The following is a 16,519-nucleotide window of genomic DNA, read 5'->3' as shown; positions in this document are numbered from 1 at the left end:
CCCTATGGTTTTTTTTTCAATTTTTTAATGTTTATTTATTTTTGAGAAAGAGAGACACAGAGCATGAGCAGGGGAGGGGCAGAGAGAGGTGGGGAGCAGACTCCAGGCTCTGAGCTGTCAGCACAGAGCCCGACACGGGGCTCGAACCCACGAACCACGAGATCATCATCCGAGCTGAAGTTGGTTCCCTCACCAACTGAGCCACCCAGGTGCCCCACTAGAAAGGAGATTTTAACAGCAATCAAAAACCTCCCAACAAACAAAAGTCCAGGACCAGGAGGCTCCCCTGGTGAGTTCTACCAACATTCAAAGAAGATTTAATACCTACCTTTCCCAAATTCCTCCAAACACTTAAAGGGAGGAAAGCATCCAAACATATTTTACAAGGTCAGCATCACGCCACCAGACATGGACACCACACAAAGAAAGAAAATTACAGGCCAATGCCCTTGATGAACGTAGATGCAAAAATCCTCAACAAAATATTAGCAAGCTGAATCCGACAGTACGTTAAAAGGGCCATACACCATGACCAAGTAGAATTTACTCCAGGCATACAAGGATGTTCAACATCTGCCAATCAATTCATGTGATACAGCGCATTAGCAAAATGAAAGATCAAAATTATATGATCATCTCAATAGATGCAGAAGAAGCATTTGGCAAAATGCAACATCCATTTATGATGTTGAAAAACTCTCAAAACAAGGTGGGTACAAGAGAATGTACCTCAACCTATATGTGACAATCCTACAGCTGATAGCATCCTCAATGGAGAAAAGCTAAAAGCTTTTCCTCTAAGAGCAGGAACAAGAGAAGGATGTCCACTCTCACCACTATTATTCGACATAGTACTAGAAATCCTAGCCACAGCGATGAGGCAAGAAAAGAAATAAATGGCATCCAAATCAGAAAGGAAGAAGTAAAACTGTCACTGTTTGCAGATGACACGATATTGTATGTAGAAAACCTTAAAGACTCCACCCAAAACCCATTACACCTAATAAATGAATCTAGTAAAGTTGCAAGAATAAAAAATCAATATACAGACATCTGTGACATTTCTGTACACTAATCACAGCTCATCAGAAAGAGAAGATAGGACAACAACCCCATTTCCAATTATTACCAAAAAGAATAAAATACCTAGGGATAAATTTAGCCAAGGAGGGGAAAGACCCGTACATTGAAAACTCTAAGACATTAATTAAATAAACTGAAGAAGACACGAATAAATGGAAAGATACTCCATGCTCATGGATGGGAAGAATTAATATTATAAAAATGTCCATTCCAGGGTGCCTGGGTGGCTCGGTCAGTTAAGCATCCGGCTCCTGGTTTCAGCTCAGGTCATGATCTCATGGTTTGTGGGTTCAAGCCCCACATCAGGCTCTGCATTGGCAGCACGGAGCCTGCTTGGAATTCTCTCTCCCTCTCTCTCTGTCCCTCCCCCACCGCCTCTCTGTCTAAATAAGCTTTCAAAAAATGTTTAATGTCCATGGAGGTATCATACTCTCTGATTTCAAACTATACTACAAAGCTATAATAATCAAAACAGTATTGTTTTTGCATCGGTACAAAAACACACCCAGGTCAATGGGACAGAACTGAGAGCCTAGAAGTAAACCTGCATAAATAGAACCCATACAACTCAACAACAAAAGCCCCAAACAACCCAATTTAAAAATGGCAGAGGACCTGAATAGACAAGTCTCCAAAGAAGACTTACAGATGGCCAACAGACACATGGAGAAGATTCTCAAGGTCACCAATTATCAGGGACACACAAATCAAAACCACAATGAGGCCTCACCTCACACCCGTCAGAATGGCCCCCAGCAAAAAACACAAGGAACAACAGTGTTGGTGAGGATGTTCAGACAAAAGAGCCCTCATGCACTGTTGGTGGGAATGCACACTGGTGTCACCACCGCAGAAAACAGGATGGAGCTTCCTTGAAAAATTAAGAATAAAAATATCATATGACCTACTTCTGGGTATGTATCCAAAGAATACAAAAACACTAATTCAAAAAGATACTGTGCTCACTATGCTCACTAAAGTTGTATTTACAATAGCCAAGAACATGGTAACAGCCTTAAGTGTCCATCGGGAGATGAATGGATAAAGAAGATGTGGTGAATTTACACAATGGACTATTTGCTACTCAGCCATCAAAAGAATGAAATATGCCATTTGTGACAACATGGATGGACCTAGAAGGTATTATGTTAAGTGAAATGAGTCAGACAGGGAAAGCCATCCTGCAGAATTCCACTCATATGTGGAATCTGAAAAACCAACACCAAAACAAATGAAATGAAACAAAACCAAACTCACAGATGCTGAGAACAGATGAGCGGTTACCAGAGGGAAAGGGGGGTCGGGGACGGGCAAAATGTGTGAGAGGTCAACCGTATGGTGATGGAGGGTGAGGCGACTTTGTAGCGCGCACAATGCCAAACTATAAAGCTGCGCTCCTGAAACTTACGGAATAAAAACAGTTATGGGATGTCAGGCACTTACTATGTTGAGGGTCTCTAACTCTGACTTTGGGTTTGAATTCAAGAAAAGGAAAAAGAAATCGCAGAGCAGACAGATTGGAGCCGGAGGGAAGTTCCTGGCGATTAGAAACAGAACAGGTGCATTTTGTCCCAGGGAGCAGGGCCGGGGTGGGGAGTGGGGAGGCCCCTCAGGAATGAGTGCGCGTGTCAGGGTGCAGCCCGTGGTTAGATGGAGGGGAGAGGGGGGCAGGCGCCGGATCACCCCGGGGCCACCGCCATCCGGTTAGGTGCGGGAGGGGCTAGGCTGGGAAGTGACAGGGTCAGGTTTAGCCCCGAAGGACGTTTGCTTCCCCAGTGAACGTGGCGCTAACACTGCTCGGTTTCTCTGGCCGCAGCCCCGACTCCACCCGGCTCCGATCACCAAGACCTTCACGCGTTTTCCCCGTTGAGATAAGGAAGCTAATGGTGGAGGGGAGCCAAGCCAGGGAGGGCAAGCCTGTGAGAAGGCCAACAAAATTGCTTTTCCGAGCCAGCCCCTGGCGGCTGAGCTCTGCACAAGGCTGAGGGTGGCCTACCAGGTTGGGGGGGTGGGTACAGGAAACTCCAGGGCCCCAGGTTAGGGGAGGAGAGAGGCAGAGCATCGTCCTCCTTTCCCTGTGTGCCAGGCTGCCCTCGAGGGGCACGGTTCTATGGCACAGCTCGCCCCTGACTAGGGGCACCCGGAGAGCAGAAGCTGAAGAGGCAGTAGAAACTTCAGAGCCAGGCCCAGTCCACGCCGTGCAAGGGGAGAGGAGGATCTTTGATCCCTCTGGCCCTCACCCCCAAATGCTGGCTTTCAGTACTCCTTTTCTCCTTCAGAGAAACCCCGAGCAGCCTGCTGTCCTGAACAGACAATGTTCCAGAAGGCCCAGCCCCGGGCACAACACCAGGTTCAACAGGACACCTCCCGAGGGGCCTTGCTGGGAAGGGCCAGCCGAGGACTCACCGACCCCCATCACAGCCAAGCCGCTGAGGCTGGACCCGACTGCCCACAGTGCCCACCGCCAACGAGCAGACAGACGGACGGACGGGGCAGCGGGGTGGGAGGGGCCCCCAACAGGCTCTGGCTGCAGTCTTTTTTCCAAAAACAGCACGCACCCGTTTGCACACGAGCGCGCACACACACACGCGCGTGCTGCACGGGAAAGCGTGGGCATGCTCGCCCCTGTGTGCAGCAGGGCTCCTGCCCAGCTCCTAAGAAAGGGCCAGAAGCGTTTCCTGCCTCCCAGAAAGCCAGGCTGCGCTGGAACCGCGAGGCCTAGGGCTGTGGAAAGCCATACCTGAGTCTGCAGGCACTCAGCCCCGCATGCTGTTGTCAGAATCCAATTAAGAGAGAAGTCAGCAGTGGAAATCCGGGCTCATTTCTCCAGAGGCGTGACAAGTCTGCCCCCAGGCCCGAACGACTTTACACAAGGCCTGCGCCAACCCGCCAAGCCCAGCGGTCGGGCGGGTGGGGGAAAGGGCAGGATGTATGACCAACGACACGGAGGCCCAGCCCCTCACCCCTCGGTGATCTCCGGGCTCCCCGAGACCCCTCCCCACTCCAGGAGCCTGCCATGGAGCCAAGTCCTGGGAGTCCTGGCCGGGCCTCCTGGGCACACAGGCGGACTCGGTGGCATCCCACAGCATGGGTCCCACTACCCCTGGGTGGGGGCAGGTGGCAGGGAGGCCCGGCCCTTGTTGCCCGTTGGGCTCGGTGCTGGCATCCCACTTGTCACCTCTGGACCCCTCCTCTATCCCTAGCTGGTCTTGGAGCCCAGGAGTTGGGGTGGGGGCACCTTCTCTCTAAGAGGACTCTATCCCCCTTGTCTTTGAAGAAGGCCCCCTGCCCAGCTGCCACGGGCACAGCCATGCCCCTGCCTCTGAGCTCTGGGAGGCTCCGTGCTTCCTGCCCACTTGACCCCCATGGTCCAGGCATGGCGATTTGCCAGCTGCTTATCTTGAACCAGGAACTGCTCCGTTGGGACGATAATTCTGGACCAGTGGTCTGCAAACAGTGGCCCTCAGACTATACCAGCCTGCCACCTGTTTGGGGAAATTAAGTTTTCTTGGAACATGGTCACAGCCACATAGAAAAGAATCCATTCCAGTGGCTTGGGAACTCAGCACTCTGACCATACACCACCCCAGGTCCTTAAGGACAAAAAGATCTGCAAAGAAATCCTGAACTTTACCCAGTAGGCTTGGTGTGGGTGGTGGGACAGGCACAGCGATCCGGAAACTGTGGTGTGGCTGAAGCTCACTGATGTTGGGGGGTGGAGGTCCGTCATCTGGGATCTGAATCGGAGCTGTCCATATGAACCCTGGCCCTGTGCACCGAAAGGGTCTGGAGCAATGACCCCCAGCAGTGGAGGGCACACCAGGTCTCGATTTCCAGACACCGTTCCCCACAAAAGGGAACCAGCCTAGGCACCCCAGAGAAATGGCCGATCAGGGCAGGGGAGATAACAGGGGAGCTTAAAAGTCCCGATGCAGAAAAGCAAGGAAGTGCCCAACGAATGACGGGGAAGGTGCCCAAAGGACCCAGGAGCCAACACAAACAGCTCCTGGTGGCCACATCGGAGACAATTTGAGTATCAAAAATAATAATGATGGTCTTGGATTACAGTACACTGGGTTTAAAAAAGAATCTAGGGGCACGTGGGCAGCTCAGTCAGTTAGGCATCCGACTCTTGATCTCAGCTCAGGTCACGATCTCAAGGTTCATGAGATCAAATCCTGCATCGGGCTCTGTGCTGACATCGGAGAGCCTCGGCATTCTCTCTCTCTCTCTCTCTCTCTCTCTCTCTCTCTCTCTCTCTGCCCGTCCCATGCTTATGCTCGTGCACGTTCTCTCTCAAAATAAATAAAAACTCTGAAAGTTAAATCAACATAAAAAAGAATCTATAAACATGTAGAGGTCGTACAGGAAGGGGGGAGGGCTGAGTCCGGGTAAGGAAACCCCTCTTTAAATAAGGAAAGTTCAGGATGAAAGTTTGCTGAGGAACAGGATGTTCACACATTCTGGAAGAATCACCTGCAGGTGACCAAGGAATTAATTACACAGGGAAACCAGTCCCTTTAGGATGGGGACACCTGAAGGACCCGCCTTCACCGAGTGACAGAGGATGAGGACGGGCCAGCCTGCGTGTCCTGCCCCCTCGTGTGACGCAGCGAGAAGTGCACAGCTTCCCCACGCAGGATCTGGCCGAACACCCCAAGCCCATCTGGGGGAACACCAAGCAATTCCTGGGTGTGAATGTTTTATGAGACCCTGGCTTGGATTTCTCAAAAAAGTCAGGATCATGGAGACCAAAAAAATAAATAAATATGGCAGAGAGATTATTCTAGATTAAAAGGAGACTAAAGAGGCCTGAAAAACAAAAGCAAGGTTCAATCCCAGCTGGAGGGGTCGGGAGAGAAGCTACGAAAGATACTTGGGCACAGCTGGGAAAAGCCACTCTGCTGAAGTTAAATTCCCGGGCACGATAACGCTGTAGAAGTTACGCAGGAGAGCCACGCCGCCCTTCGCTCTTGAGGGCTTAAGCCTCATGATGTCTGCAACGGACTTTTAAATGGTTTAGCCAAAAAAGGGAGCGTACGTATAAAATGGGGAAAGAATTATAGCAAAATGATAACGGTTGGTTAACTAGCTAAAGAATATTTGCGTGGTTTTGTACTATTCTTTCAACTTTACTGTTGAAATTTTAAAAATAAAAAGTTTGGGGGGGGAGGGGGCGACGCCTGGGTGGCTCAGGTAGTTAAGCACCGACTTCGACCCACGGCATGATCTCACAGTTCGTGAGTTCGAGCCCTGCGTCGGGCTCTGTGCTGACAGCTCGGAGCCCGGAGCCTGCTTCATATTCTGTGTGTGTGTGTGTGTGTGTGTGTGTGTGTCTGCCCCTTTCCTTCTCATGCTCTGTTTTGGTCTCTCTCTCTCAAATATAAAAAATAAACATTAAAAATGTTAAAAATAAATAAAAAGTTTGGGGAGGGGAGAATTTATTTAAAAAAATAAAAAAAAAAAAAACAAAACTGGCAGCCAGAGGGAAGGGCCCGGGTTGGAGCCCGGGCTTCTAGCTCATCTCCGTCCAGGTAACTGGCTCTCCTCGCACGCCTGTCAACGGAGCCTGGAGGAGAAGCCGCCGTTTGGGGTCCCGGAAGGCTCCATGGGGAGGGCAGGGCGGGCCTCCGTGAGGAGCTGGTCAGGGAGCTGGGAAGAAACCAGGTGGCCTCACCGGCCCACGACGGCCCGCCTCCCCTCGCCCCGCGGCAGGGGTGCACACAGAGGGTTTCAGGTGACTGACACTGCTCCAAATAGTGCTGACACAGCCCAGCCTCCATCCTACAATATTTATGTGCCTCCAGGTGCCGTTTCTGTGCTTGGTTTCTATAAATCGCCAGGGTGAGCAGCTCAGCACTCAAAGTCATTAGAGCTGGGATGGTGGAGCGCGAGGGTGGTCGGGGCCGGCCGGGGGCTGCCGAGGAAATGGCAGAAGGCTGGCGCAGCTACGGCCCGTGGGCACCTACTGTGTGCCAGGCCCTTCCCGTGCTGTAGGACTGCATCCTTGCAGAGACCTTTACGAGAGAAGAGGGACCACCCGGAAAGGGGAACATGAGCACAGGTGACCCCACGGGGCAGGGGCAGGGGCGCAGCTGGACTCCAAGCTCAGGACTCACCCCCAGACATCTCTGACCGAACGACCCAGCAGAATGGAGGCATACGCGGGGCCCTCCTCCCCACCCCCTGCTTGGTCCCCAGGGCGGGCTGCCTGGCAGGCACAGTCATGGGCCCCTCCAGAGATCACCCATGGAGCACTGGCCAGCTCCTTGGCCAACGCTGCCTCCGCGTAACGCCCCAGCCACCTGGGATGAGGGCCCCTCCCTGCCGTCCCCATCTAACAGGCAGGACACAGAGGCTTCGAGAAATCAATGGTGTGGGGTCACTCCACCAGCCTGGGGCCGGGCCGGGAACGGAGACGCAGGGGTCCCGCTCTGATCCGCTGCTCTGGGCAAGGCACCGTCTGTGGTTTAAAGGCAATCGGCATGACGACTCCCGTCCCTTTCTTTATCTGTCTTATTCTTATCAACACGTCACAGCTGAGAAAACAGAGAGGCTGAATGACACTCACAAAGTCACGGCACAGGAAACGGCGGGGGGGGGGGGGGAGGTGGTGGCCAGGATTCCAGCTCAGGGTGACCAACCGCCCCGGTCTGCCTGGGGAGGCACCTCTGTAGCACCAGAAGTCCAACGCCCTGTCCTGGGCAAGCTGGGACGGTTGATCACCCCAGAGGGACCCCACAGGCCACACCTGGTCTCCCGGCCACGCACAGACACCTTTGTGCCTCCACACACCTCCAGAGTCCCACCTGCTCACGGCCAAGGGATCACGTGTCAGAAGCAGAGGGGTCCTTCCGGCGCATTTCTCAGGGGGGCCCAGGACGTGACACCCACTTCCCCCTCTCACCAGCAAGTCGGTCAGCACGCCTGGAGCTCAGCCAACTCATCTCTAAACTGGGGGTGAGGTCGTGTCTGGCTAACAAGAGACCTGACCTGGTCCTGGGCTCTTCCCGAAAAGGGAGGGACGGATGGGTGGAGGTCCCCGCACAGCTCTAAGACTGCCAGCCTGTCCCGAACTTTCAACAACCCATTTTGGAATCAACTGTGAAAGACTTGGCATCCCTGGTGCATTTTTTCCAGAAAGACGGTCAACTGCTTAGTCTGCAAACCACCTTTGCCCGTGCCTCTAAAAACTAAACTAAAATCCATTGGTGCAGCGGCTACTCTGGAGGGAGTGGAATATGAAAAGCACCTCCGAGCGTGGGCCACCGAGAGTCCCCTCATTAGTTCCTATTTAATTTCCTTCTGTTGTCCTGGGTTACGTGAGGCGGCAGGCGGTTCCTCTCCACCTGAGGGGGGACGCCGGGCTGTGGGCCACCCGGGGCCACCCAGCACCTTCAGAGGGAGTCTGGCCCTAGCACGTGCCCCAGCCCTGCCCTGCCCTGTGCAAGCAGTGCCCCGGCTGAGCCTGCGGTCTGCCTCTGCCCCAGCCACCGCGGGGCCCCCAGCAAGACAGGGCAGACACAGGACACGCACCTACAGCACCCACAGCACCCGAGCACGTCTGGGCCCCACTCACCGCAGCTCAGCTCAGCTCACGGAGTCCCCGCAACCCCCTCCAAGGGGTAGGACCACTGAGCATCTGGGCAGACAGGGGAACTGAGGCTCGGAGGGGGCGTGACCTGCCTGGAAATAGCCGGGCTGAGCTCAGTGTGCCTGGCTCACCTTCTGTGTGACACTTTAATCAGCCGCTTCCTGCTCAGAAGAGGCAGTGAGGTCACGGGCACCGGGCCAGACTGTCAGGGGCAGCTCCCCGACTTCCTGCCTCTACCTCCCCGACTTTGGGGTGATAAGGCGAATGCCACATAGGGCTGCTGTAAAGATTCCAGGAGTCGCGACTGGCAAAGGCCTTGGAACAGCCACTGGGACGAGGGAGTTTCAATGAGCGTCCACCCCACGGCCCCACCCCCACCACCGCACCCACGCCAAAGGAGCGGGTGCACGACAGCAGGGTGGCCCAGCGCAGGGACCGAAGTGCCAGTCAGTGCCCAGCCCTGCGCCCGAGGGCTGCGAGAGGCGGGAAAGAGGCAGTTCTGGAACAGGTGTGATGGGAGCTTTGTTCGGGAAAGATCCTCCAGCAGCAGCAGCACCTCCAGCACCTCAGAAACAGTTCCAGGTGCCCGCTACGGTTGCTCTGCCTTCTCTGCTTTGCTTCCCTGCGGGCCCCACCTGACCGAGCCTGAGTGATGCCAATCCAGGCACGTCACCTCACCGGGTGTCCCGAGAGGTCCTGACCAAGCCCTTCCTGTCACCGTACAACAGCTGTGACACTTAGTGTTTCACATACATTGAGCCGCAGGTCCTGGGCTCCGTTCTGTAATTATCCCCATTTTACAGGTGGGGAGGTGGAGGCACTCAGCGGCGGAACCCAGGGCTGAAGCCAGTCAGCCCAGCTCCCCAGCCCACATGGACCGCGATGCGAGCTCACCCAGACACGGAAGCAGGACGGCCTCCTTGGAGCTTCCAGCGCAGCACACCCTCCCCCAGCCGGCTGCCAGGCTTGAGATGACCATTTGAATGTGCGAGGCACTGGCCTGAACCCCTTCCTGTGTGATCTCAATCTGTGATTACACCCGGAGTCTGGTTCTGGGCTTAGGCTCCCAGCCTCCACTGCATCAAGGCCCAGCCTGGGGCCCAGCATTCAGGGGTCCGTCCGCGGCTCTGTGTGTCTGGGGGTTCTGGGGGGCTGGACAGCTGGTCCAGTGATGTCTGTCCTACAGGGCTCAGAGCGGAGGGTAACCGCAGAGGGGGTGTGGGGGGCACATGGGAGAGCCAGATAGACCAGAGGACAGCATGACAGCCAGAGACGCTGGGGGGGGGGGGGGCGGGGGGCAGGGGCTCAGAGACAGAGGACTGCCACCTGCCGTCATCGTCTGTCCCCTCCCTCACCTGCAGCCCCCATCTGTTCTCTCCGTAATAACCTCTTCTATCTGTCTTCCCCTCACCACCTCCCTCCTCTCTTCCATGGCTTCACAGAACCTGCTCCCTGAGCCGACAGGTTCTTGGGTTCAGCCAAACAACTTGTTTTTAAACCATGAAGTCCTTTACCAACCTAAATCTTCTAGGACAGGGGGAGACCAACTATGGGATACAAGAAAGATCTGAGCTCTTCCCGGTGAGGGGAGAGGGGGCCTGGAGCCCTGCCCCCTCAACCATCCCCAGGCCCGTAGGACAACCCTGGAGATCCCTCCTCGCAACCCCCCGATGCCCGGAGCAGGGTCAGCCCTGAGCTATGCCTGACCCCTCGACGCATCCCCCAGGAGGGGGGTCCCGCAGGATCCCCAAACCCACCCCCACCCCCTACCCTTCACAAGCTCCCTGAAAGGAAGTTCTTCTAAAAGTCTAACCTCCATTCTTCCTACTGTTGGAAAACGCTCGCTATCCTTGTTACTGTCTGAGCCTCCTGGGAAGTCTCTGGTCTTTAGAAAATCAGTGTCTCAAGTTTCACCAGCCAATTTTTAATTTAAAAAATAAATAACAGGCCGACAATAATAATGATGCGCGCACTTAAAAAACTAAGACAAAACCGTGGAACAGAGAGGACTCAATGCAGTGACATGAGCCCTGCCCCGCACGCTCAGGGGGCCCCCAGCACCCCAAGGACTGGGTGAATCTTTCCGCCCTCATGCTAATTTGCATACCATTACCCAGGAAACCCTGCGCCTAGACTTCGCTTTTGCAAATTCCCACCCGTTTCGTGTCATAAATAAGACGGGAGACAGAAAACTAATACAGCCCAGGGATGCATTATTCATACCACATCACACTGTTATGATAGATTTACAACAGCTAATACATGCAAACTAAGTTTGGGCACTAAACGTGAAAATTAAGGGTGGGGAAGGTGGGTGTATGCGGGGGTGGGCAGGGGGACATCTGGGAGCTGTCGGTGTCCAGGAATCCAGAGAAGTTTCTTCTCGGGCATGCTTGGCGACAAAAAGCATCGGTGCCTGTATCGGAGGCCAGCGCCTGGGTGCCGGGGGGGCGTGGCAGCCGCAGGAAGTTCGGGAGCCAGTGCGAGGTGGGAAGCACCTTTCATGGGCTCGGTGCTGAGCTCTGAAGCAGGCTAACATCACACCCCCTGTTCCGCACATCCCCTGCCCAAATCTGCCCTCCTCGCTGAGCGGGCCCGCCACACTCCAAGCCCATTCCCCCGAGGGGGCGTGCCCAAGGCCTTCACGGCCCTTCGCTGAGCACCTGCTATGCGTCAGCCTGGTCTCAGCACCAGCTCTGCAGCGGGAGCCAACCGGGCATGCTCCTGCCCTCACTCAGCCTCGGTCTGGTTAATCTGGTAGCTGTCCCCAAAACATCAACACGCGGCTGTGGCCAGTGCTACAAAGGAGAATGGCCTGGTGTCACGGCAGCGGGTCACAGGGGTATGACCCAGTGCACGTGGAGGAGGGGAGGTGGTCCAGACAGGCTTCTCCGCGGGTGGGAATGGGGGAGCCAGGGTCTAACGAGAGCGACGCTGCCCCCATTAACCCTCTCAACAGCCCTGCGGGACAGGCGCCAGGCCCGGTCCCCAAACACGGACACAACTTGCCCGTGTCCCAGCATTCTCCGGGCAACCTGTCCCCAGTAAGGTTTTTTTGTTGTTGTTGTTTTTTGGTTTTTTTTTTTAATTAAGATGCAACAATCATCCCACAGCCGGCTTCCCCTCCAGCGATCGGTTAAAATGAAGTCCATACGACTGGATTAGACTTTGAAGGTGCCGATCTAGATAATGAACAGGAGGACGCGGTGTTGACACAGGCCCTGGTGAGCTACATGATTATTTAACAGGCCTCGCTGCTGTTCCGCTGGGATCAAGGAGCTGAACAAGCAGTTGGTGGACAAGCGTCAAGCCAAGAGACAGACTGTGGGCACTGGCCCCGCGGGGGACAGGCTCAGTGAGGTCAGGGGCGGCTGACGGGGCGCAAGCGGGCCTAAATGGAGATGGCTGCAGGGGGCGGGGGCGCAGCTCAGGGGCCTGGTCCCAGGGAGCCCTCCGAACTGTGTCTGCGCACCATCGGGCTGACTGCGGCCCGGCTCACGGTGCCTCCCCTGCTCCAGCATCATCCTCGCCTCCTCCCTTCCTGCCCTCATCACAGACACGCGCCTGCCCGGCCCGGCTCGGGGGTCCTGACCTCCAGGAACCTCGCCTGCTCCTGTCCCTCCTCTGGCTGCATCTGGCACCCCTCGTGGCTCCCTTGGGTTCCCGCTGGGCCTGGGCCTGCCCCCTCCCGGTCTCCCCACCCTGGGTTGACACTGACTACCCCAGGTCTGCTCCCCACACTGGACTCTGAGCTCCCCGCGAGCTGAGAGCAGGTGCTACTCGTGTCCGTCGATCCCTGCAGCACCCCACACAGAGGGCCTGGAAATCAGGACACCCCCCTGTCCGTCCACCATGACTATTTACTCAGATCACTGCTATGTAAGCTGGACACCGGGGAAATGAAAATGAACAGGCAGCAATCCTTAGCCTGGGAGACGTGTTGGCGGAGAAAGCAAGTATATGAACGAATGACAGTTCCCAGGAGCTACGTGTAACAGGACAGAAACTGCAGGGGACAAATGCAGCCCAAAGGAGACAGCCTTCCATCTACCCAGGCGGCCAACACAGAGGTCAAGAGCAGACTCAGGAGTCAGATGCCTGTGCTCAGAACCCAACTCCGCCTCCTTCTAGCTGTGTGACCTTGGGCAAGTCACTTAACCTCTCTGTGCCTCTGTTTCCTCATCCGTGAAGTGGGAGCAATAACAATGCTCATCTCATAGGGTGACTTGAGGGTTAAACAAGTTAATTCATGCAAAATACTTAAAACCCATACCTGATCCACACCAAGTACTCAAGATGTTTCGGTTATTATTATTTCCTGGGGGTGGGAGAAAACCAGGCAGAGCCTCTCAGAGTCGACGCGAGGCCGACGTTAACTCACTGTGTGTTCACATCTGGCCCAGAACCCCGCTCACCACACCTGCAGCCACCAACGCACTCCGGGGCCTTCTGGCTTGGAGCACCGAGCAGTTGTAAGTATCTCAAATCCCCATCGAAGGTTTTCTCAGGCCTGGGGCAGAGACGCACGCCGGGCCCCGGGCGGCTGTGCGAGAGCACGGCAGCCCGGACGGCAGCCGGGTCTCCAGGCTGCTCCCCCAGGCCTGGCTGACCGTGTGCTGGGCACCAACGAGAGCCTCACTAGCCGCGGCCGGACGGAGCTTGCTTCCAGAGCCCCGGCGCTGAGGTGGGCAGGCTTCCTCTATTCCAAGCGGCAGCGGAGTGCAGCTTTATTAAAAATGTACGGCGATCACCTCATCGCTGGAGGGTTGTGGGGACCGCATGGCACAGCGCGCGAGCTTTCCGGTCTCCCTGGCCGCAGAGGGGGCGCGTGCTCCCTCTGACCCGCCACCCCTTCTTCCGTCCAGCCTCCTGCACCCGACGCCCCCCCCGACACCCCCCGTGGCGTGCAAAGCAGATGAAAGGCCATATTGATCCCCTTCTTGAGAGCAGCTGATCCAGAACTAATCTTGAATCATCACGGCCTTGAGCTGCAGCGCGGTGGCCGCGTGGCCCCAGGGCCGGTCGGGCCAGAGCGGGGCTCCCGGGGCCTGGGTAGGACTGTGCTGCGGCTGGCGGGCGGCATGATCGGGTGAGAGATGGCCGGGGCCCGGCCTCACCCATGTCCTGCCCTCCGTCCAACCGTCCCACCCTCCCAGGACCGCCGTCGGCAGGAGGCGAGGCCCCTGCCAGTGACCCAAGACGATGGCGCGCCCGGGGTGCGGACACGTGCGACACCGACCCAAAGGGAGCTGGATTCTCCAAATAAGCCACATATGCCGTAACGAGGATTTAGGTTAGGGACCCCATTACGGGGATGACTCATGCTCACTGAACACCTGCTGTGTGCCAGGCCCCGAGGTGAAATAACCGTTTTCCATAAATGTTCTCACTCAACCCTCTAGAAGTACTGTTAACATCTCACTTTACGGATGAAGCGACTGAGGCCCAGGAAGGCTCGGTGCCTGGTCCAAGGGTGCACAGCTTGGCAGAACAGAGCAGGGCCACCCAGCTGGCCGGCCAGCTGCACACCTCCAAGGGCTTGGGACGCCCAGAGAACCCGGCGTGCGGGGCGGGGGGTGTGGCCAGGACAGAGATGGGGCCACTGCCTTTGGTGATGGCCCCCATTCCCTCTCCAGGAAGTCTCAGGGCCCGGGGGAGGTGGGTGGAGAGGGGAGGGGAAGAGATACGTTCTGCTGTGCCGCTCAGGCCCCACTGCTCACACCTTCTCCCCAGCAACCAACTGACGCCCCCCCCCAGGCCTGTGCTTTCTGGGTCCTCAGGACCCTTCCTCAGACAATTCTTCTTCTGAAACACCTCTTCGTTCACATCCTGCCTCCCAATGTCCTCAGCTGCCTCCTCTCTCCCACCCCTGCCCCATTTCCCCTGTTGGCATGAGGAGCAGGTCCTCTGGCCAACAGGGGACTCGAAGAGCCTACACCTTCTCATCTCATCCTCTCTCTGCTCTTGGCTTCTTCATATCTCTGGGCTCACTTTTCCCATGTAGAGAACAAGGTTGTGTCTCCCCCATCGGACTGGAGGCCCTCAAGGGCAGGGCTGGGCCTTCCCCCATCAGACTGGAGGCCCTCAAGGGAGGGGCTGTGTCTCCCCCATCAGTCTGGAGGCCACCATGTGCAAGACTGGGACCCCTCCTCCCTTCCCCAGCTGCCCTCAACCAGGCCCCAGTGCTCAGCTGCCGGCCGAGGGCCCCTCACCACTCTCCTCCGAGAGTCAGAACCTGCACAGGGTTCGAGCAGGGGAGAGCAGAGGCGGCACCCGGGCCTGCTGTGAGGACAGTGCAGGGACACTGGGGGAGGGGCTGCAGGAGGTGAGCCAAAGGGTCCAAGACGGGCCTCATCCTTCCTCCTGCCTGGGGGCTTGAGACCCAGGAGTTTAGGGGACCCCGAAGGCCCTGGGGAGCCAAGTCTCCCTGCTCTCCTCCCTCTCAGAAGGGGGAGGAGGTGAGAGGCCCTTGGAGCAAGTGCAGACAAGCCCCCAGAGCAAATCAGGCGCTGGGAAGGGGGCCTGTGGCTACAACAGCTCAGGGCTCCCCTCCCCGCTCTGGCTTTCCCCCCAGGAAAAGGAAAAAGAAGAACAAGAAATCCAGAGCGGGAGGTAGCAGACTCCTTCCTGCTCACGCCTCCCTGGCCCCTCCCTGGAGTGTCCCTCCCCCTGCGTCCACCCTGCCCCTGGCCAGGCCCAGCTGCACCAGTGAGGTCACAGGTCCTCAGGCTCTGTCCCCAGAGCGGAGCCCAGGAGTCACCTTCAGCCCCCAACCCCCTTCTCCTCTAAAGGACAATTAGAACTCAAAGCCTCAACCCTCTGGTTCTATTCACCCACAGCTCCCTGGGCCTCAGTCTCCCCCCTCTGACCCAGCTCCCATCGCCTTGATCTTACGACGGCAGAACTCCCGTAGTGCTCTCGCCTGCCTGTCGAGTAGCCAATTTACAGCCGGTCTGTAGAGATGACTGACCAGGCGAGCAAACAGTAATGGTCCCCCCTCACAGAAGCTCGCCCAGGGCATCGGTCTGTTCCGACCCTGAGCCTGAACCCAGACCTCTCTTCTGGGCCCGGTCATCAAGGCCTCACTCCAGACAAATCAAACGATGGCAAACGTCACCGAAATACCACTGGGGAGCCACACCCAAGTCTCACGCCTGCCACCCAGGATGGGCCCTGGGGTGTGGAGAGACGGGGTGGGCAATGCTGTTGGGCGGCGACAGGCACGGGCCCAGGCTGAGTCCAGACGGAGGCCCCGCGTGGAGGCCCTCATCCTAGGGGCCAAGGCGCAGGCTGTGCTCCGCCCGCAACGGAGCAGGGAGCACCCAGCAGCCTCCACACTATTTAAAGAGCCCAGCCCCCGGGACAGCTGCATCCACACTGGCCTCCCCTCAGCACAGCCAGGCCCCAGGTACAGTGCAAGGCAAGGACCCCAGTTCCAGCCCCACAGGCAGCAGGAGATCACGGCTCAGCCCAGTGGTCGTGACCCTTCCCCTCCAGGCAGCCCATCATCCAGGGATGATGCCGGGGCAGAGGGCAGAGCCCGGCAGTGATTTGGGGGCCCCTCTGCTTCTCAGCAAACCCTCACTGATCCCTGAGACACAGCTGGAACCATGAGAAGGGTCTGCCGGGCTCTGCCCGGCAAGACGGCCCGCGGGCCGGCGGCCTCGAGCCACAGGTAGGGCCAGTACCTGAGTCTGCAAGCTAGTGGCATCTAACACAGTGACCCGAGGCCCACAGCTGGCCCACACGGCATCCTCCAGGCTCAGCAGGGTGCGGACAGGTCCTGGCCCCACAGTCAGGCACACGGGAGGGCTCTCCAGGTCCCAGGGGACACCACCTGCA

At 56.8% G+C, this 16,519-nt stretch overlaps 1 protein-coding gene across 1 annotated transcript in view; it reads right to left on the bottom strand.

Annotated features, from left to right (window-relative positions):
- The window catches only part of ARHGEF10L (Rho guanine nucleotide exchange factor 10 like), a 105,886-nt gene that overhangs the window by 13,125 nt on the left and 76,242 nt on the right, over positions 1 to 16,519 (bottom strand). The window contains 1 exon segment of the mRNA XM_030324279.1: positions 16,366 to 16,514. Within this exon segment, the coding sequence (XP_030180139.1) occupies positions 16,366 to 16,514 (149 nt within the window).

Source organism: Lynx canadensis, chromosome C1 (genome assembly GCF_007474595.2).
Source record: "Lynx canadensis isolate LIC74 chromosome C1, mLynCan4.pri.v2, whole genome shotgun sequence".
In the NCBI taxonomy this organism is placed as follows: Eukaryota; Metazoa; Chordata; class Mammalia; order Carnivora; family Felidae; genus Lynx; species Lynx canadensis.
Note: the sequence above shows the minus strand (reverse complement) of the source record. Positions and strands in the feature narration are given on the sequence as shown.